We start from the raw sequence: 23026 nt of genomic DNA, 5'->3' as shown, positions 1-23026 counted from the left end.
CCTCCATCCATCTTAGCTACTCCTCTGACCCTCTCGGTGCCATTTGCAAATAGCAGAGCAAATACCTACATGATAATTAGAATAAGGAACCTGAGTATTTGAGACCAAGGTGCTTCATTCTTCAGAGGTGGTGCCATTTTAACAGTGGGGGAATCCTAAAAAGTTCCAGCATTCGGTGTGACTTTTCGATGTACAGAGATGACAGAGTGGAATCCTTCCCATTTTCTTTCACCTTGCACAGGCTGCCTGAGACCTCTAGCCTCTACTAATGGCTATGTGAACATCTCCGAGTTCCAGATCTCCTTCCCAGTGGGGACTGTGATCTCCTATCGCTGCTTTCCCGGATTTAAACTCGATGGATCTGCGTATCTTGAGTGCTTACACAACCTTATCTGGTCGTCCAGCCCACCCCGGTGCCTTGCTCTGGAAGGTAACACATCTTATTCTTTCCGAAGTTGTATTTTGTATTATTAAAGTGAGGAAGAAGATCAATAGGAGGAAGAACTGCGAATTATGATCAGCAATAACTTTTCTTCTCTGCGTACATCTTTCTCACCTTTGTCCAGAGCAGAGATCAGCTGCCATGAAGCCATACTTACAATTAGACATAAAACTTGCTTCCCTCATCCTTAGGCTTAAAGAGGAGAGCAGATAAAAAGTTGTGAGCATCAAAGGTTAAATTACAAAATATTGCAAAGTTAAATGAAATGTCTTCAAAAATTAATTTTCTCTACACCAAATGAAAACAGATTGTATCATGTCATTAATCTCACCCCTCATTTTATTGTTGTGTCGATGTTTCTTCCATATTTCCATGCACTTTATAGCTTAGCTGTAAATGTTTGGCTGCAAGCACACCCTTGGATGCCTGAAAGCAAGAGCTCTTTTCCTCCCTGTTTGTGTTAAATCTGTATGACTATAGATTGTGATTCACTAAAGACCACTATCAGTAGTATGAAGTAGTAAGGAAAACGGGGCTTCCATTGGCAGAGTCAAGGCAGTGTCTGTAGGGGAAAAGTCCATAAACATTTCTGCTAGGCAAATTGGATATGCTGGTTCAACTCTTGCTTTAACTCAGATCTTGAAAGTATGCCTGAAGAGAACAAACACCAATGTGTTTCTTGGCATCTGAGTATAGCGGGTAGGAGGGCTCTATATGGGGAAAGAAAAAAAGTGAAGAAACCTCAAATCAGGAGCCCCTTCAAAGCCTATTTGCAGCCTTGTTTGGGAAACAAAGCAAAACAATGGAATATGGAAGCAAATGAGTTCTTACAAGTTTATAGCATCTCTACAAGTGTGCACCTCTGTGTGGGAGGAAGTCAGGGCAGGACGTGTGTCATGGAGGATGACTATTGCTCAGAAGGATAAGAGACGGCCTCTCTAGGGATGTGGAGTGGGGTTGGCTGGAGCCATGGAATCTCTTTGGAGAAGAGTGGGGGAAGGAGGGCAGGGAGCGAGAAGGCCAGCCCTTCCCATTGGTTTTGTCATACTCTGAGACTGGTCATTAGAACTCCCCTCACTCCACTTCCCACCCATCCCAAATCCCCCAGGGAATTGGAGCCTAGCCTAGAGATGCCAGATAAAATGTAGGATACACAGGTAAATTTGAATTTCAGATAAACAAATAATGTTTTAATATGAGCATGTCACAAATATTGCATGGGACATACTTAGTATAAAAATTATTCTTTGCTTATCTGAAATTCAAATATATTTATAACTGAGTGTCTTGAATTTTGTTTCCTAAATCTGGTCACCCTAGCCTCAAGGGACAAGGTCATCCCTTTTGCTTCCAGTGGGAATAGCCTTCCTGTTATCTGGATGCTGCTGGTAGGCCGTGGACCTCTGATGGAAGGGGCTCTTCCCTAGTTCTGGAGGCTTCTCCCTGCTCAGATAACCAGACAGAGAGGGCCCTTTAAAGGTACCGTCATTATGATTTTATCAATTTGAAATACCTGTTTTCAAATCTTTTCAAATTTGGTTTAAATGTGTTCTAACCAGTCAGGTTCTGATAAGCTTTATTTTGGGATTTGAAAAGCAGTCTTTATGGAGCCTAGAGAATATGATTGGATAGGCATAAAACAAAATCTAAGGTTATAAACAGGGAGCTGAGAATGGCTTCGGGTTGAAAATTAGTCTTCCAGTCTAACATGTCCCCTTTCCTCTGCCATCCTCCACTATGGATAGATGGGAAAACCCTGGCTGACATCTGCCTGTGCCAGGAAGGCCACTTAGTGCCTTTTTCCCTAGGGTTTTTGTTTTTTTAATAAGGTTTACATCTCCATTTTCAATAGACATCCCTTTAAATTATCTGATGGCATTTGTTGGTGAGCGCTTTCAATGCAACACTGGCTAAAGGTACAAAGCGGTGATTCTAAACTGAGAGGCACAGAGGCGACTAAAGGATTCTTTTTTTCAAGACTTGATAGCAACTGGGTTAAAAAAAATTAAGCAGTGGGTTAAACTAATAGGTAAGGATTCGTGCACAAGTTATCCAGATGTACCTGGGGGTTGGCATTTCTCTCATTCTCACTTTAATTGTGTATCATCTTTTTAAAAGATGGCGCCTTATTTATGCAATATTGTCATAGGGTATTGAACATAGATGAACTGTCACAAGGGGATCGACCCTTTTCATAGATCACCCACACTTTTAACTCCTCATCTTTCTGTCTTCCTAAGCACACGATTTGCACAATTTGATTTTTCTTGATGACACAGTGAAAATTATTGCCCTGGGCTGTGGGATTATGACGTCTGAGGGGCTTTTGAATATATTAGAACTCTCTGACCCCTGCAGTAATGGTGTGGACAGTTCTGCTGTGGAAGTCTTTCTCTTTGAGTTTTCTGTCCCTTTCCCATCCCTCTTTCACTATCAATCCATCAGCTGTCAGTGTGCCCGTCACACTCAGGGTACCTGTCACTGCAGCTGTCCCCTCACCCCCAGTTTCTTTTCTCACTTGCTGTAAGCCAGGAGAAAGGTTCACCAGGCTCATCATGGAGGGAGCACAGCGTGTCAGTTACCAGTGCAGACTGACCTCGGATGACTGGCTTCACATCCTGGCATCCTACTTAATCACTTCACCTGGGGCAAGTCACATAGCCTCCCTCAGCCTCCATTTCTTCCTCTGTAAAATGGGGGTGATGAATCCCACTTACCTTGTGGGACGGGGAAGAGTCAGTGAGATAACAAATCTACCCATTTAATGAAGCGCCCAGCCCATAGTATGTGGTCAATCACTTGTCTATTGTTATCAATGCACTTAGAGTTTTATATAAAGTCACAATAAATAAGAGAGAATCTAGCATGACTCTCTGTGGATACGCTGTCCGAGCTTTTAGACATGTACATTGTCACACAATTTTGGTTGTTCACGTGCTATTTTGGTTACTTGCATATTCTTAGCTGTGTCTATGTAAGATGACTCTCAGACAGCAAGAGAAAATACTGAACAATAAGAACGGCCACCATTAATTTTGAGAGCTTACTACATAGGTGTCAGGCTACTGCTCAAACTGTGTGACACAGTGTCTCCTTTAATCCTCTTAATGCCATTTGGAAGCAGGTACTACTAACCCTCTTTAGCCGCTGAGTAAACCCAGCCTTCTAAAGGTTCAGTAACTTGCTCAAAGTCACACAGCTAGGAAGAGGGAGAGCTGGGACTGTAGCATGGATCTTTGTCACTTCAAAGCTCATGTTCTTAATCACCAAGGTACATTGTCTATTTAACATGTTCTGATTACAATCTAACAGAGGGAAAGCAATTTGATACTTTTGTAGGCATTTTCTTAAAGCAAAAAAATACAATAATTATTGCATAGGAAAGAATTTGTCGTTCTAGTTTAGTTATCATCTCTGAGAAATCCCAGCAGCAGGGGGAGGCTCTGTGCCCCCTGGGTAGCCGCAGGCTCTTACTGCTGCTGCCCCACAGTGCCTGTTAGTCTCCCACATGGCCATGGAACCCCCCTGCAGCCAGTGAGCCAGGCAGATGTTGTTGGCCTCCTTTTACAGATGAGGAGACGACCCCTTGGAGAATGCCATGACTTGTCCCGACCCTCCAACTGTTGGTGTGTGCTGTCTGCCACATGGCACCTCCTCTCCCTAGAGGAGTGGAGAGCACTTTGTGAGGGTCAATGTTTGAGTGACACCTGTCACACTCACATGTCAACAATCTCATAGTTGATACCTGGCTTCATGAAGGAGTTGATAATTTGGAAGGAAACGCTTTGGCAGCCTCACCAAAGGTGGCAAGAGTTCCGAAGCCCAGTACGAAGGTGTGGGTTGCATGTTTTAAGGCCTGTACTATTGCACTCATGGATAGTGGGAAGATTCTGGAGCATATATGGATCCCTATTGCTGTGTTGTCAGATAAAACACACAAAATTTCAAAGCGTTGAACCAGAGTGATGGCCATAATGTTTTAAAATCAATGACTGTATAAAATTGGAGCTGGAAGGAGCTTTGTGCATCCCTGTGTGCCCCTGTGGGCCCCGTCTTGCTGTGGGCCTGTGCGCTTTGCCTCGTCTATGTGTATCTTAGTGCTTTGCACTCTCGGGTTCTCTTCCTCCCTGAGGCCCTCACCTCCGTCTTTCTCTTTCATGTGCATGCACAGACACAACACACTGAATGCAAGAAATCTTTAAAAAGCAAAAAGGCTCTGACAATAAATGTGGGGAATTTCTCATTGTTAAGTGCTAAGAACTCCGTTTGTGTTGTCACCAGTGATCGTTGAACACCTGCTAGGCTCAGAGCAACACCGAATTGGGCACTGGGGAATTACAAAGAAAGGAAAGGACATAATTCCTTACTTTGAAGAGTTTACAGTCTAGAGCGAGAAGATGACTAAGTCAGTTTCCTAGAGAATAACATCATTACAGATGGCAGCCACGTACACACACAGCTACTTTTACCAAGGGGCACGCAGGGGCTTCTGCATTTGGAAAGGGTAGAAGGGCAGTTTCAGGGGGTGACATCACAATTGTAAAATGAAATTTTCTACCCAGGGATTTATGGCATTTTTGTTTATTTTCCCCAGAGACCAAATAATAGCATGTTTCTGTCTTTTCTGTCTCCACTTGAGCCTTGGGGAAAGAGAAAGGTCTGAACATCTCACTCCTAGGGAAGGACTGTGCATTTTGAAGCACGGCGGAGCTCATCGGTGTAGACGCAGCCTGCCCTAGCATGTGTGAGAGGCTCCAGCCCAGTGGTTTGAAGGGTGGGAATATGGAAGGATATTGAGGAGCGTAACAATAAGTAAGTGAACCAACCACGTAGCACATAGTTGCAGGGACGGACACAGACACACACGGGAAGTCTAGGAAGAAGAGTCACTAACTGCCCAGAATCCCCTGGACGCTGTGTGCTTGGGGTTGTGAGGGCTGCTGGTTATGAGCGGTTGCAAGAAAGGGCTCTTCTCTACAGGGGATAGGACCACCCACAACCCGTTAGTATCTGGAACATTCTCTTCACATTCAGGTTTTCAAACAGCCTGGAAACAGCACGGAGGTGCTGGGTATCCAGTTATAGAAATCTCTAGGGGCAGCTCTTTCAACAGCAGAGATCACAGCACTGTGCCTCTTTGAGGCAGGCTGCAAGGGTCAGAAGAACAGATGATGGAAGCAAAAACTTAGAATTTGGGGTCCTTAATTGTAGCTGCCACCCACTTAAAGATTCCTGTTTCTCTAAGTGCTAAATTAGAGGACTTAGGATCCTGGATCCTTTATCCAGAAGTCCTCCCTTCAACAACTCTCTAGATAAAAAGATGGAATCAAATTTAGAAAGGACCAATCAAACATTTAGGGATATTAGAGTTTAAAAAGAAAGAAACCAAAATCAGTGGTGTATACCATTTCATGTAAGTGCCTCTGAGGTGTATGGATTCATTCAGTCAACGTTGTTATGCCTATATGCTGAGTATTTTGCAAGGTCCAGTGCAAACAGTGGCAAACGAGTTGTGCGAAGTCTCTGCCTCCCTGGGGCTCACACAGCATGTGTTGCTATTCCTGAAATTGCAGTCTCCACGCAGGCAGAGCTAGGTTCTAAATATTCCATTTGTAAGTTATCCAGGGCCTCCCGTGGTAGAGAAGACTGTCACCTACACTGAAGGCCACCTAGAAGGAGTTCTAAAGCAAGGTCTCCATGGTTTCGAAAGAACTGGGAGGGTCAGGCTGCTGAGTCACTCTTCGCTGTGTGGGGTTGGCTCTGAGACGTGATGCCTGGTCTGCTTTCAGAAGGCAGCCGGGTTTTCAGAGAAAGCAGTGAGCATGGTCCCAGAGACCCCAGGGAGTCTGGTCTGCTTGCTTGTTTGCTTTTCTCCAAATAGGGGAATAAATCACTCTAGGATCTGCAGGTACCTAAGGTTTCGTTTGTAATGACTTGGGCGGTGGCTTCCCTCATGCTGACATTTTCAAAAGACTCTTTCAGCCTCGTGTCTGGCATTTCTCCCAGGAACAAGTAAACCTGACCCCATTGGAAGCCGAACATCTGAAAGTTTGGGTTTTCAAATCTGCCCAGTCCCCAAACCCAGAATGCCCCAAGTGATTCCCCCCAGCCCCATTCATCTCAGCCCAGATAGACAGAGATGGAGTTTTCATCAGACAGCGTCCAATTCAATCACAGGGAATGCGGCAGTGTGATTTCCTAAGAACCTACAAATGCCCAGGAGTCCTTTTAGCTCTGTATCCTTTTGTAAGAAAAGGAGGAAAAATAAGAAACTGAAGAACCTTGTTTGGCCAAATGTGAAATGACTTGAAAGGTTCCAATTTGGGATCAAAACTCAAAGCCAGCTTGGATGTGGAGGGCTCCCCAGCTCTCAAACTACATTTGCAGTGTACTTTGTTCCTGAGTCAAAACACGTTCAGGTACAAGAGGCGCCTGGTATAAGAGGCGCCTGAAGTGATTTCTCCCTCCAGGAATCTGCCTTCACTCAGAAGTGCCTCAGAACTTCAAAGTGAATCCTGTGTAGGGAAGAGGAAAGACACAGCAGAGAATCTGGGCCTCCTTGGATGACAGAGCCTACCCTGCTCCTGGAGGCAGGCTGCAGGGGACACTCAAAGGGGGTGTGATGAGGGCCCACCCTGGGACAGGCTACTCCCATTTTACAAATGGAAACTTCAGACATAAAGAGGAATCCACACCGTTCCCAATAAGGTCGTCAATTACTGTTCGTGATGAGGCCCAGTGTCACCTTGGTCACTTCCCTAGACCCGAGTCAGGGACACTCTGTTCTCCCTATGGAGTTCCTATCGTCCTCCTGCCACCTGTCCCCAAGCAAGTGGGGGAGATGCAGGGTCTCCCAGCTCCCTGCCTGGTGATCCACAATAAGAAAGCGTGGGCTCGGGTCCATCCTTTGATGAACTTGAAACTATTCTGCATTGGATTTGAAGTAGCACATGGGAAATGACAGAAGAAAAGTCATATTGGGGATTTCATGCCACTGATTTTGAATTACTGGTCATAGGATATAGAGCTTAGACATCACCAATTTCCCTTTCTCCTAAGCCAACCTGCCATACCCCAGTGTATCCTTGTAGAGATGAATGGAAAGTGCCAGAGAATGGCAGGCTTGGCCACAGTGGTAGCCTAGGAGAACCAGTCAAGGTCCCGCATCCACCCTGGGCTCTGGCACCATCAGGCTGCCTTGAGTAGGGAAGGCCCATGCCACTTGATCTTCACTCCCTTCCTTTCCTATGTTTTTTTTTTTTTTTTAATTGTAAAAATGTTTTTGTAGAGACTTGGTCTCACTTTGTTGCCCAGGCTGGTCTCAAACTCCTGGCCTCAAGCAATCCTCCCACCTCGGCCTCCCAATGTTCTGGGACTACAGGCATGAACCACTGCACCCAGCCCCTCATCTACATCCTTGAACAGGTAGAAATAATATTTCAAATTTCTTCCTCCTGTGAACAGCTGACTCCAGGGCAGAAAGCGCCTTGTTGCTCCCTGCACTCGTAGCCCCGGCACATGCTTTATATTCTACAAATTGCAACTGTTACAACTAAAACTTCTTTTGATTAATTTGACATTTTTGGATGCCTACTGTATGCCAAGCACCCTGTGGGTAGTTTATTTGACGATCTCTCCTCTGACAACAGTCACGAGAAGCAAGTGTGGCGCCAGCCGATAAATGAGGAAACCGAGGTTCAGACAGCTCTGCTGCTCCTTCCCCAAGGTCACTCTGTCCACAGCAACCTGGCCCCTGTGCCTCCTGAGCCTACACCTTCTACTGACACTACTCTTCTAGGCCTTCTAAGACCCAGACTACCTGCTGGCAGTTTTGATCTGGGTTCTAATCCTAGCTCTGTCCATTTCCTCAGATAGAATGGAAAGGCGTTGGAAGGGTTGATCGCAGAGGCTCCTTCCTGGTGGTCACATTCTTTGATTCTGCTCTTAACCAGAACTCACACTGTTCCCAGAGCGGCTGCCCCGTCCCTGGCTGGCTCTGGAAGGCAGGTGGGAAAATGAAGGGGAGAGGTGCTAGGAGAGCTTCTCCCCCCGACGCTGGCTAACAGAGTTTCCCTGAAACTCACGTTTATATAGTCAGCCTGTGAGCCTGGAGCCATCTGCAGGAGGGGAGTGGCAGGAAAGGAAGAGATGTGTGTTGAGGTTCATCTTGGTAGCAGGCGCTTCACCTGCTATCTTTAGTCGGCCTCTAGACAACTCCAGGTATTACTGTCCTCTCTTTTCAGATAGGAAGCAGGCCTGGTCACACCCCCCTGGCCTTAGGGAGTAGGCTGCAGAGCCGGGATTCTAAACCAGCCCTGACCTGCCTCCTGGGCTGTGCTTTCTCCTGTGCTGCACTGCCTTCCGTGGGAGGGACCAGCCTGGCCGCCTGAGTAATCTGCGCAGCCACCCATTGATGATTTCTTTACCATTTGTGTTCTCAGGAACCTGAATTTTTATCATGTAAAAGGTTTTGGAGGAGGGAGAGGGAAATACCATGTGATCTGCCCTAAGCTACACTGTATACAATGGTGAGCGATGGGGAAATTTTCCTTTCTTCCTTCTCTCCCTCCCTCCTTCCCAGGTAAGGCTCTGGTGCCAACCAGGGATGTACAGTGTGCCAAGTGGCCATTGCTGTTAGAGGTTCAAGTCTTGTGCACCTCTCTGTAAACGATAATAGCAGTGACCACCTGGACACTGAATACCCACTCAGCCTCCCACGGTTCTGAATAAACCCTCTGGCCAGAGGCCTGGTCTCGATTAGCCTCTCCTGGGCCCTCAAGCTCCCTGCAGACTTATCCGTGATCCTGCCAGCAGCTGGACCCAGCATAAAATGTAATTGGCAAAAAAGGAAGAAAAGGGCAGCAAATGCCTTTTTTACTTGATATAGCAGGGGGGCTTCTTTCCATGGGACAGTAGAGGGAGGGCTTCTGACTTACCTGCTTGTCCTAGGCTCTGCCCTTCCCTCACCTCCTCTAGCTAATATAAGGTTAGGTAATGCTTGGCCAGGAGTTCTGGAATATAACGCTCTAAGGCCCTGGGAGTTCCCTGGGAAGCCCCAGGTAACTTTGATCCAGCCTCCCCCAGCCCCAGTGGCTCTGTTTTATATATTTACATATTATGTTCTCACTCAAGATTTATTTGAAGGAAGAGTTTGCTGGCATGATATATGAAAATCATACATCAGGTTCTGCCTCCTTAGAAACTTGAGACCAGAGCAATGAAATGATTGGCTTGGGTCACACAAACCTCCCACCGCCCGTCTCTTTAGACTCCCAGCCTTCAAGGATGTAAGTAGATGGCTAATTTATAATCCTAATTAGGAATCCGGCTTACATCAGTCAAAGTCTTATGGGATTTTTAGATCTTATTCTCAAAAACAAAAGAATCTTCAGTTCTCTTTGAAGATAAATATGCGTTCCCTGGGCCTAGGACTAAAGAGAAAATCTCAGGCCCTTTCCCTCATGTGTTTCTCCCTGTCTGAAACAAACAGAGGTCCCTTTGTGAAATGAAAATGAATTCTGCAACCTGGGCACATACATTAGTACATACTATCCCCTTTTGCCATTTTCTTCCCTGGCGGTGAAAATCCCTGTGTCTGGTGCTGTTTGTATTACCATCACCTTGCCTGTGACCCTGGTGGTTGTTTTATTAGAGGGAAATGCAAAATAGCAAGCAATCCTGTTAATTTATTGTTCACCAGCAATAGTAAATTATTCTAATATCATTCCCATGTACTGTTCGTATATTACAGCAGAGTGATTACCAGAAAATAGCTGCTTGCATGCCATACAGCATTCTCAAGGATCACTGTGCTTAATTTTCTCTTCTTCTTTTACAATAAGCAATTGCCACTGTAGCTTCTTCCTCTTCTTGGTCACACATCTCTCCTGTACTCAAGATAGATTGTGCCATGGCATAAGAAGCTTCATTATTCTTTTTTTTTTTTTCTATATCAAATCCAGAAACACTAATCTTTTTGTCTTAAGAAAACCAAGAGACCTTATTCCTTTTTTTCAAGTAGATCCAAGTTCTCAGGCATTCCTGCCGTTACTTTTTAGGCTCTTTTTCTCTTGCATTTTCTGATTCCCAACATGATGGATGGTCCTCATCCTCTCTCTCCGAATCTGCTGTTCACTAGCTTAAGCCCCTTGGCAGGCTCCTGCCTCAGCACCTTGCTTTCCTTTTAGCTTTGGTGGAAACACAACCATGAACCCTTTGTCTCTCCTGGACTCCTTAAATTATCTCTCTCTCTTTTTTTTAATTTCATGTAAGTGCAGAGATCTAGACTGAGGTCAAAGGAAGAAGAGAGGTGATTCTTCTCCCACCAAAGGGGAAAGAAAGCTGAAAGCTTCGTTGGTTTGAACTACTTCTCCCGCAAAATCAAGAAATGAAGAGAACACCCAAGGGAGGACTCAGATAATCCCCTCTCCCCACCATTTAGATGGGATCTCACCAGGCTCAAGCCCAACTGCACCCAAGCCCCCATCCCTTAGTTCTCACCTGGGCAGGTAGCCTGTTCCGGGACCTGCATGAGCTTGGAAGGCTTCCCTGTTTGGAGCAGGGGATGGGGAACATGTCCCTTTCTTTCACTGGGTTCACAGCTCTCACCAAAATATAATCCTCCTTTGCCCTGTAATCCCCTCCTATTTTTGCACACTCACAGACGTGCAAGCTGAGGTTTTTATTTTGTGATGCTTAAATGTCAGGTCACTGAAGGAAATGCAGAGCTAAGCAACAGCAAAGCTGTGACCAGGGGTATGAGCCTCTAGCTTGTGCCACGAGCGTGACTTCATTATGCTCAGAAAATAGATGACCGGTACAAATGGGAGATTCTGTGTTTGTCCTTAAACTCTAGAGTATCTTCTCCATTCCTGCTGCAGGCAGGATTTATTTCTTTCTTTCCTCTCTGGGAAGTAAGATGACTTGTATTTCATAGTAATAAAACCTCTTGCAATCAGGTGGGACACAGAAGGTAATAAATCCCTTCAGTCACTTCAGGGGCCTTTTTCAGGCTGGGAGTCACTCGGCAATGTTCGACAGGTTGTTTGGAGTCATTCCTCTCTGTTGTTCCTTTCTTCCTTCTCCACCCCAGTTCCCACCCCCATCTCCACTTTCCTTCATAAACCATTGCCGTAATTCCCTGCCTTTTCTCCCAAATTAATTAGACATTTGGAGTGATGGGTGGGTAAGATAGTCTTCTATTCCCATCTTTTTGTCTCATGTCATTCATTTTTTTCATAGAAACGGTAACCATCATGCCTATGTTCACGATCATTTTCTTTTTTGTACTGAAGAGAGTTTTTGTTGTTTTTGGCTTAGGTTCTGTAAAAAGATAATGCCTGACTCTAAACTGTGCCCACATTCCTCTAAAGTTAGAGTGTGCAGAGAGGACAGTGCCTTCATCCCATGGCACATCTTTTGTGGCTTCTGAAGAAGTCTGGGACTTTGTTTACATTCTGGCTGGTTTGTTCTTTGGTGGATGAGAACCTAATGCATTTTCTTTTTCTTTTTTTTTTTTTTCTTTTTTTTTTTGGAAATGGAGCCTCACTCTGTCTCACCCAGGCTGGAGTGCAATGGTGTGATCTCAGCTCGCTGTAACCTCCGCCTCCCGGGTTCAAGTAATTCTCCTGTCTCAGCCTCCCAAGTAGCTGGTACTACAGGCTGCACTGCCATACCTGGCTAATTTTGTATTTTTAATAGAGATGGGGTTTTTTACCATGTTGGCCAGGCTGGTCTCAAATTCCTAACCTCAGATGATCCACCCGCCTTGGCCTCCCAAAGTGCTGGAATTACAGGCATGAGCCTCTGCACCCGGCCCCTAATGTATTTTCTAACCCCGTCTTCTCCATTCCTGGGAAGGGATTTCACTGGTCCAGGCCTTAAGAAGGGGAAGCATGACTGGAGTTAAAATAAAAAATAAAAATTTTAAAAAGCCAATTATATTGAAATTCAGATTTTAAAACTAGTCCTTAGTTCAAGCTATCACAAGTAAACACCTGTGCTTACGTCAGTCTGTATTTTCATACTGTAAGTATATTATTCTGATGGAAATTATTTTGAATTGGGAAGAAAAGTTCATTTGTAGGAAGCTGGGAAGCCAAGAATTCTGTAGCCAACCATGACTAAAGCAGCATGCGAGAGGGACCTTTGCCTACCATTCTACTTGACATTTTTAAAGACTCTGTGGCCCTTGGAGTTAGCTGTGGGGGACTCTACTGTCCCCGGAGCGTAAGGATCCCCAGTCTGGTTTCTGCTGCTGCCTTATTCCTTGGCGTTCAGTGGCTTGTCGCCGCTTCACTCCAGCCTCTGCCTCGGTCATCACATGGAGTTCTCCCCTGGTGTCTGTGTCTTCACATGGCCATGTGTCTCGCCTCTTCGTCTTATAAGGACACAAGTTGATATGTTTTGGATGTTGCTTCCTCCACATCTCATGTTGAAATTTGATTCTGGAGTTGGAGGTGTGGCCTGGGAGAGGTGACTGGATCATGGGGGTGGATCCCTCATGAAGGGCTTAATGCCATCCCCTTGGTGATGAGTGAGTTCTTGCTCTGAGTTCACATGAAATCTGGTTGTTTAAAATCATGTGGCATTCCCCGCCATGTCTGGAACCCACTCTTGCCGTGTGACACGCCTGTTCTTCTTTGCCTTCCACCATGATTATAAGCTTCCTGAAGCCTGTGCCAGAAACACATGATAGAGCCATGCTGCTATATAGCCTGCAGAACCATGAGCCAATTACACCTCTTTTCTTTATAAATTATCCAGTCTTGGGTATTATATTATAGCAACACAATTAGCAGAATAACCTAACAGTCATATTGGATTAAGGGCCCTCCTTACTATAATGTAACCTCATCTTAATTTAATTACATCTGCAGTTACCCTATTTCCAAATAAGCCCACATTCACAGGTACCAGGATTTCAACATAAGAATCTGGGGGGTACCCAATTCGACCCACTGCAAATGCTCTCCCTGCCTTAGCTTTGGAAGAAGCAAACTCCCTTCCATCTTCCCTCTAGCTCTTGCTCCCAGGTTTAAAGGACTATCTTTGAATCTTCCCAAACCCCAGCTGGCCAGCATCCTTTGGCCTGCCCACAGCCCTTTTCTGAGCTAACCTTACCTCTTGCCCAGTACACCACACCCTGCTTATTATACCAGCTGAGACAAACAGAGGCTTCCCTGTATCTGTCAGGGTTCCTCCAGCTCTCTTTTCCTCTAGCTCTGGAGGCCTCAGGCTTTTCCGAACTCTAATCCCATTGTGCATAATACATGTCTTAGCAGATAATGAAATCATTGCTCTTCCACTTGGCTCTTGGGAGGCGCTATGCTCCCTTTCTCCTGTGCTCACTTAAAACCCCATGGCATGACTCAGTGAGAGATGGCAGCTTTGGAGTCAGCAGCACATAAGGTCCAGTCCCAGCTCGCTATTAGTTTACTAGATGACCTTGGGCAAATAACTTCACCTTTCTCAGCCTCAATTCCCTTATCTTTGCAAATGAGGCAATAGTAACACCTGCTCTGCAAAATCGTTGTTAGGATTGAGTGAAATAGCGTGCATATGTTGCCTCACAGTAGGTTCTTGTGAAATGTCATTACTGCTCGCATTTCATCTCACTGGCCCGTAATGTAGCTAGTAATAGCTGTCTCTTTTTATTGAGCATTTACTTTTGTGCCAGGCACTTTGTGCTTGCTGATTTACAGATATTATTTCTAATTCTTATAAATTTCCTGCAATGTAGATATTACTATTTCTGTTGACAGATGATGGAAACCAAAGCTCAGAAAGAACATGAAAATAAAATGAATGAAAATGAAAATAAGGTGAAAAAGTAAAATGCCCAAGGTCATGGCCACTAAGTGTTTGAGCCAGGATTTAAACCCAGGAAGGTGCACCTTTGCACTCTTGCACCTTTGCACTAGAGGCAGTGCAAAGCTGCCTCTCTAGAGTCTCTCATTAATCCACTGATTTTCTTATGTCTTCTTAGCCTGTCCTTTCTCACATTCTCACCCTCACACTTTCTCCTATTCTATTCTCCTAGCTGACTTTTCCTTTTCTTCCTCTCTTTTCACTGTCCATGTCTTCTAAGCCAGTGTTTCTTAAATTTGTTCAGATGTCAGAAAAGCATGGTGCATTTCACAGAATAGCATGCGTTTTTTGCAGAACACTAAGAAATACTGATAAAATTCTATCATGTAAACCTTAGAATTACCTTTGCTAGTGGAAAATGTGGCTATTTTCTATGGATAATATAGAACTTATAGAACTAACTATAATATAGAACCCATAAGTGCATACACACATACACTCAAGCACAGCTAGGAACAAAGCATGACCAATTGCTTCCTACTCTTCTTAACTCGCTACTCAATTATGTATTTCCTCATCTATTAGGACTTGCTAATAGACGAGAATGAGAAGGCACTAAGAATTTTCCTAAAAATCTATGGGAGGAAAACTGGAGGCTCAGAAAATTGAATACATGAATGTATGTGTGTCTGTGTGGCACTTTGGTCCAGTTTTTGGATACACTAGCACATTTAACTTCAGTGTCATCTCTGATAATAGAAGGGTTTGCTGATTGCAGAGAGGGTCAGAAATGATCCACTCTAAATGCTCCCTTACCTGTGGGCTTCCTAGGTTACATGGTGGGACACACACTCCATTTTAATCTTGTTCCCCTGATTTCCTTTCCTTACAAAAAATTCAGTTGCCCCAATTACCTTTAGGAGTCCTGACTGTAGGGGGTTCATGTATTGGAAAGGTTCACAGACATCAAAACACTCTGACGCCACAGACGTCTTGTGATTTATTTTCACCTTGTGGTGGTGAAGACTGACCTCAGTGTAGCCATCGGGGCTCCCATTAATGCAAAGAAAGCAAGCAACCTCATCAGAACACAGAAACATGTGTCAGCTTTTGATTTTGGCACCAGCCATTCCCCGCTGCTGCCAGAAGAAATCACGGGTTTACACCTGCTCCCTCACCTGTGTGCTCCTCTGTGGCTTCCTTGTGGCTTCGAAACCAGGCACGCTTCAGATTTCTTATGTGAAGCTATTTTTTTTTTTCACTGAAGTTTCACAGTTGTCATCACATGCATTTTGTATTCCTTCAGGGACATCCTAACGTAGTGACTCAGAGATGGAAAGCAGGTGAGAGCCCCTCCCTCAGCACTGCTGGGTACTATTGATCTTAAATTTGATCTGTCAGCACATCTCTGAACGGGTAAACACCATGCTCCATCCTGCTCGGAAATAAGCAAAGCCCTAGCCTCATCATCATTGGCTTCCTTCAGTAGACACATGTATTGGCCTTCTGTGTTGTACAACAAAACAAAAGTGGAAAATGCAATGTGCTGTATAATGTTTATTGATTTTCCCTGAGCTAAAAGCAAAGTTTCAGACGTAGCCTTGGAGACGGCCAGGACTTTGGTACAGAGGGTTCCATGCAACTTCCTGGAATCATTATCCAGATTTAGATCGGACTGGGAACGGCTGGTGCGATGACAGTTTTGTTGATTAGAATTCAGCAGAACTCCTGAAGAGAGAGGTTGGGTGGTTTGTACAATATGGGAGCAGAGTCCCTGTCCTCCTGTTACCTCTCAGAGCCACATAGACAACATGCTGGGCTGTCTTGAGACAATGCCTTTGCACTCAGTATACAGGATCGCTGGCTTTCCTGCCACTTCTCCACGCTCTTCAAGGCCAACTTGAGACTTGAGACTGTAGCATTAAGAGCCAGCTTTACTACTGAGGTCAGCTACAGAGTTTCCTCATGATCTGGAACAGCACTTTCCAAACTGCACTGTGCATGTGAATCACCTGCGAATCTTGCTGAAACAAAGTTTCTGATTCAGTAGGTGTTGCTAGAGAGTACCAATTTCTAATAAGCACTTAGCTGATCCCAAAATGGACAGTCCCTGGACTGCAATTCATATAGCAAGAGTCCGGTGAACGGTGAAGACCCAGACCAGATACCATGACAATTTAATTTGCATACTGGCTCCACCATCCATCCTCAGCACATAGGGGATGGAGGACGTCCTCTGACCATTGCAACTGTGGGGGCAGTGCTTCTCAACTTTGTCTACCCGTTAGAATCACCCTGGGGCTTTAAGACCTATCCAAGCCCAGGACCCACTCCAGACCAATTAGGCAAAGTTCCCCAGGTAATTCTGTGTAGCCAGGGTTGAGGAAGCAGTGGCTTAAGTCATTATTACACTCTTCAAATGCAGCACTAACATGGCAGAAGAAGGTGAGTGTGGCAGTAATAATAGCAACAGACATCTGGAGCGTGCATGTTTTGCTGTTTCACAAAGCAGATTCACATCTGTTATTTCTTCCTTATACCAACTGTATATGGTAGACTGCTGCTGTAAGAAGGTTACCAAAAAGGGGTGATGGCTCACAAAATGGAAGTTTAGTTTCACGTAGTGGCATTGAGTGAATATTGATCCACCAGTGCCTCTTCATCCAGTCATTCAGGGGACAGTGGAAGCTCTGCTGGCTTCAAGGTGGGCTTCTGAGGTCCCCTAGGAGGGATCATCTCCATTCTAGGCAGGCAGAAGCATGGAAGGGCTTCATGGATCAAGCCTGAAAGTAGTAGCTATCATTTCTCCTCATATTCCATTGGCTAGAACTTAGAGAAACAAGGCACAGTGGGTAACATGGGCCAGCTGGGTGCCCGTGGAACATGGATTATGGTGAGCAGCCGGCAGCCTCTCCGCCAGCTGTGTGGGGTAGATGTAAATGCACAGACTAACAGGGCAAGTCTTTCCTACATGAAGGACATCCAGGGGGCTGTATGGACCTTTGGAAGAAGTAAGAATGAAAATACCCAGTCAAAGCACCTGGGTTCAGTGGCTCAGAAGGATTTAGTAGGTTAAAATATTCTACAATACTACATTAGTATTCATTCATTGTACATTCTAAATATCCATTTAGTAGGTTAAAATATTCTACATTCATCTGCCTCCCCCCGACCCCTGCCCTGGAATTATTTGTATGGATAGTTACAAGGCACACAGACTGGTTTTAAGCCTCATTTTATTATTTTGCATGCAGTGAAACATATACATGGGTTTAGGACTGTGATAAGTGATACACAGTTCTCAACTCAGCCTCCCTCCCACTTCTGAGTGGTGGCCTTGCCTCACACTTCATTGGGAAAAGGGGAGAGGGCAGCTTATTCATGTCTCCACCACCCTGGCCACCGATCTGCTGGGGCCTGTGTCCAGCACTCATGCTTCCCTCCAGCCCCTCCTACGCCTGTCAAAGGCCAGCCCCTCCTTCCACTCATGTGGAAGATCACATCTTTCTCCTCCTGAAAGACTGCCCTCCTGCCTGGATTACCAACCTTGTACCCTGTATTGAACCACTCCTGCCAACGTCTTAACAAGATCAAGAGCTCTGGGGTGGGGGCGGGGCTCTCACTGGGCCCTCTGGCCTCTGCTTTACCGCTTCCCTGTGGCAAACTTCTCTAAAGAGTCACCTAAGGTTGCCCTCCTCTTTTACTCCCCAGCTCACTGCAGAATGGCTTCCCCTCTGCCACTCTATCGAAGCTGCTTTTCTTAGGGTCTCTACTGACTCCCCTATGGCCAAATCCAATGGCCACTCTTCGTTTTCCATCCTTCTCAGCTTGTGAGGATCTGCTCCCTCTTCCTTGAGACAGTCTTCCTCGCGGCTTCTGTGATGCACCCCAGTCTCCTCTGCCATCTCTTTCATCCCTGTAGGGTGTCTCAGCGTTTGGACTGAGTCCCGTTCCCCTTTCTGTCTGCCCTCTCCCACATGTGAGTGCATGCAGTCCCATGGCTGTAAAGATTATTTCTATGCTCATGATTTCTGAGTTCTGCATTTATCCCAGACTCTCTGGCTGCCTAACTGAACTGGATGACTTTCCCACTGGAAGCTCAAACACGACCAGTGCAAAACCAAGCTCTGTACCACTCCCTTGCCGTGAAACAAATAAACCCAACAGAAACCTAGCATAGTCAATAGTACCACAATCGAGCCAGGTCAGAAATCGGGAGTTATCCTTGATTCTTTTTCTCCTAGCCCCCTAATCACCAAGCCCTATTGTAGAAACAGAGGAAGGACATTTGAGTCACTCTTCTTCCCACCACATTGGCTGTCACTGTCCTGGTCTGGGCCACCATCATCTCTCCAGGCATGGCAGCTGTGTCCTGGCAGTCCTGCCATGTCTATCCCTGCTCTCCAACAGCCTGTTTTCCACCCAGCTAGCTTTTTAAAAATATACTAGTCCCCACTCTTTGCAGTGTCCCTTCACACTATGATAAAATCCCGACTGCTTGCTGTGGTGCCATGCAGCTGCACACACACTGTGTGTGCCTGCCTCCCCTCCCTCATGCTGTGCAGCCCTCTGTCTCCTGCAAACTCAGCCACCATCCAGGCCTCTCTTCAGTGCCTCCAGCCCACCTTTACATGTGCCATCCCCTCTGCCAGGCACGTCCTCCTCCAGCACTTCCTGGACCAAGTCCTTCCTAGTCTTTATGCATCGTGCATTCCTGTATGCATTTATGATTGGAGGAGGGCCTCTCATCTCTGTAGTGAAGGGACCAGTGGTTTGGTTATTGTTTTCCAGTACATTACAGACCAATAATACACAATAAAAACAGATTCTAGATAAAATGAAAAGACAAACACATAATACAAGTCCCATTTTTAACTATCAGATTCAACTGTAGTCAAATTGCATTATTTAAATGTAATTTAGTTATTGAAAATATCTATCAAAATAGAAATTGAAAACACATGGATGTTGTGACAAGGTCAAATTGATTTCTCTATTTATTTGTCATGGATTTGTAGCCAACAGTTGGTGTACCAGTAGGGTGCACCAGTGGTCTATGGACCCCACTGTGAATAGGGCTGTTCTAGATTTCAGTTTAAAAGTCATCTATTTAGGGGCTTTCCTGGACAGCTCATCTAAAGCAGAGTCTTGCACGCACACCTAATGCTGTTAGTCTCTCTTCTGTACCTCCTATTGGTCTCCAGTGTGGCACAGAGAATTTGTGATTAGATGTAACGTGAGCAGTTTCTTATCTTGAAATCAGTCTGTTGCTTAGCTGATAAGTAATTTCTTCCACCTCTCTGACCACCCATATTCCCTGTTGAAGGTACTTTGGGCACCTGCCTATGATTGCGGGGAAAGAGCAATTCCCTACCACCCTCCATCAGAAAACAACACCCAAGTCTACACCAAGACTCAAGCAGATTTTAGTCACCAGTTCTCAGTGGTAGAATCCAATCTGTAGCATCAGGGTGGGGTTGGAGACTCAGCAGGGTCCCTGCATTATCTACATTGAGGGACCAAGACCATGAGACATCCCCACATGACCTGCCCTCTCTTGATAGAGACTGTTCCACCCACAGACTCTCCTTCTTCCTGTTTATTTTCTCTTTTCCATTGCTCCCCAGCTGCACTGGCCCCTTGAAGTCTCACCTCTCACCTTCCCTAGGCCCGGGCCCTTTTCCTGGCCTCCTCTTGTGTCTGGAGACTCCCACATGGGGTGCACATGGCAGCTGTTCTCTCTGGCCCATCTCCACTGCAGAGGAAGCAAGGTGGGCTGGCCTTTAGTTTTTTAAACCTACTGACTCCTGGTTATCTAATCTGCTAGTAGCAGCATATACTTTGGATCTTACTGTGCATAAAAGAACATCTACCTCCTTTTGGTCCAGGTGCCTTCCAAACCCTGATGGGAGATGTGGTGCCCGAGAGCTCCATCCCAACTCCTGTGTGTGTGAGATTGTGCTATTAATGTTTTTCTCAGCAGATAGAGGAGAAGGCCTATCCAGCCATGTAAATATCTATGTGTTTAGTTATTTGTCATCTGAGGATGGGACTGAGGTAGTATCCGTGGTTGTCCAAAAAATATTTGTTAAATAAGTGAATTTTAAAACGAGTGAAAGAACATAATTACTATACTTAGATAAGCGAATAAAGAGGATCTTATTTCAGAAAGTCCAAAATGCAAATTGTCCAAGCATAACAGTCTCCCTTATCTATGCTGGAGGAGGTGCCATAGTGCTGATAACGCAAAGCAGGAAGAGACAATGGAGGAATTCTTTCTTTCTTTCTACTTAGTGCATCGGCCTTGCTTTCTAGCTTCATTGTGCTTTGGGCAATAGGATTAGTTGCCCTTCCCTGAGCTCAGACAGTGTCGATGGGGGCCTGGATGTACCTAAAGACAGGAGAGAAGTGTTTGAGATTTATTTGCCTGTAAGAAAATGAAAATGCTCCAGCCACATGCTGGTAGTGGAGACAGCATGGGCGTCTGCAGCTGACACCCCCAAATCACAAGGTGGCCTTTGCCGCCTGGCCCTGTAGGCCCTCTGAGCCACCCACCTTCAGTGTTGTGAACAGCACTCACAAAAAGGGGCCAGGAGTCACCTGCAGAAAAAAATCAGAGCTGGACAGATAGAAGGGTGACTTCAGTGGGAGAAAGTGGCTCTGAGTCCCCTGCCAGTGCACAGGGAGGCTGGGTGACTCTGTCCCCAGTGAGCCCCATCTCTCCAAAGGATGGTGTAGTTCACCTCCCAGAAGAAGCCAGCCAGGGTCATCCAGGGCAAGGCAGGCAGCCCAGCCCTGCTTCCTTAAACCCGTGGGGCTGATGTGCCTCGCAGGCCTCCTTGGAGCAAGGCAGCTTCTGTCTCGCTGAGAAGATCCTGTGGCGTCTCCATGTGGGAATGGTCACAGAGCTGGCCATTGTGCTCCAGGGAGGAGCCCGTTGCAGGGTTCCCTGTGGCCACTGTCACCAGGCTGCCCATGATGGGGAGCATCTGGCCAGGGGGACACTTTTCTAGCTCACACACTTAATTGGACCACACCATGGGACGAGGAGAGGATCTGCCTTCGGTCGCATCTCTATTGAGACAGAGAAGCAGCAGGGTCAGACACTTTTGCCTAGGCTAAAAGTGGGATGTGAGGAATTTGGGGACTCAGACAACTGGAAGATGCTTTCTTTTCCCCACACTTTCCAGCGGCTTCACCATGTGGCAGGGTCGGGGTCATGGATCCCCTTCCCAGAAAAGAAACCAATATTGGTACCTGATGTGAGCCTCCCTTAGCAAGCCACTGGCTCAGGCTCTTAGCTCATGCAGCCCTCACAACAGCTCTAGTGAGTGGGTATTATTTTCTTCATCAGACAGATGGGGAAACTGAGTGAGAGGAGGTAACTAACATGCCTGTGATTATTCAGCCAATGAGTGGCAGAGCTGGGCTTCAAACCCTGACTCATCTGCCTCCCAGTCACTACCAGGCATCCTGCCAGGTGGACAGGGATGGGCCTGGGCCAGGTTTGAAAGTGAGGAACAAGTAGAAATTCCAAGGGGTGATTCCAGGGACATTGGGAGCATAGCAAGGGTGGGGCAGTAGAGGATTTGGGGTTGTTCCAATGGCTTGGAGATGCTGCTATTATTTCCTGGGCAGGCAGAGGTGTTGTTAAACCCCCACAGCATGCTGGACACTGGACAGTCCCACACAAGAAATGAGTGCCTGGCCCAAATGCCACCACACCACCAGAGAAGCTCTGCAGGCTAAAACACTTATGTTTACTTTTTCTGGGTTCATTGAGATGCTGCGTAATATTAAGAAAGAAGTCGGCCAGACGCGGTGGCTCATGCCTGTAATCCCAGCACTTTGGGAGGCCGAGGCGGGTGGATCACGAGGTCAGGAGATTGAGACCATCCTGGCTAACACCGTGAAACCCCGTCTCTGCTAAAAATACAAAAAATTAGCCAGGCGTGGTGGCGGGCGCCTCTGGTCCCAGCTACTCAGGAGGCTGAGACAGGAGAATGGCATGAACCTAGGAGGTGGAACTTGCAGTGAGCCGAGATCACGCCACTGCACTCCAGCCTGGGCGACGAGCAAGACTCCATCTCAACAAAAAAAAAAAAAAAAAAAAAAGAAGTCTAATTTTGGCTGGATTCAGTGGCTCGTGCCTGTAATCCCAGCATTTTGGGAGGCCAAGGTGGGTGGATCTCTTGAGTCTAGGAGTTCAAGACCAGGCTGAGCATCATGGTGAAACCCTGTCTCTACAAAAAATACAAAAATTAGCTGGGCATAATGGTGTGTGCTTGTAATCCCAGCTACTTGGGAGGCTGAGCTGGGAGGATCACTTGAGCCCAGGAGGTTGAGGCTGCAGTGAGCCGTGGTCATGCCACTGTGTTCCAGCCTGAGTGACAGAGCAAGGTCCTGTCTCATACTTACATACATACATACATACTCTAATTATTACTAGCTTCCCAGGCCCCTGTAAAAGGGAGGTGGTAGGATTGTCTTCCCCAAGAAGACTAAGGAACAAGTTTCCAGGACTCTGAAAGGCATTCCTTTCTTTGATAGTGGATGGCAGTCACTTCTCAATTGCTGCTCAGACACAGAGCAGCCAGGCAAGCACTTAGCTCTTAAGTCAGAGATTGACTCAGGCCCCGTCCAGAGAGGACTGCTTGTCCACAACCATTGCTGGTCTAAAAACTTCAGTAACCCCTTGAAAAGCCTTTGGGGGGAATTTCAGTTTCTGGTTCTGCATGTAAGGAGTTCGGAAGTCACCAGTCTGTCCTAACAATG

At 46.1% G+C, this 23026-nt stretch overlaps 1 protein-coding gene across 2 annotated transcripts in view; it reads left to right on the top strand.

The window, feature by feature from the left end:
• Nucleotides 1–23026, top strand: part of LOC105478143 (sushi domain containing 4) — a 147604-nt gene that overhangs the window by 103997 nt on the left and 20581 nt on the right. For both annotated transcript variants that reach the window (XM_011735196.3, XM_011735206.3), the window contains exon 5: nucleotides 242–430. In XM_011735196.3, coding sequence (XP_011733498.1) covers nucleotides 242–430 — 189 coding nt within the window. The remainder of the gene's footprint in view (nucleotides 1–241; nucleotides 431–23026) is intronic.

Source organism: Macaca nemestrina, chromosome 1, assembly GCF_043159975.1.
Source record: "Macaca nemestrina isolate mMacNem1 chromosome 1, mMacNem.hap1, whole genome shotgun sequence".
Lineage (NCBI taxonomy): Eukaryota > Metazoa > Chordata > Mammalia > Primates > Cercopithecidae > Macaca > Macaca nemestrina.
This window is presented reverse-complemented; position numbering and strand designations above follow the sequence as displayed.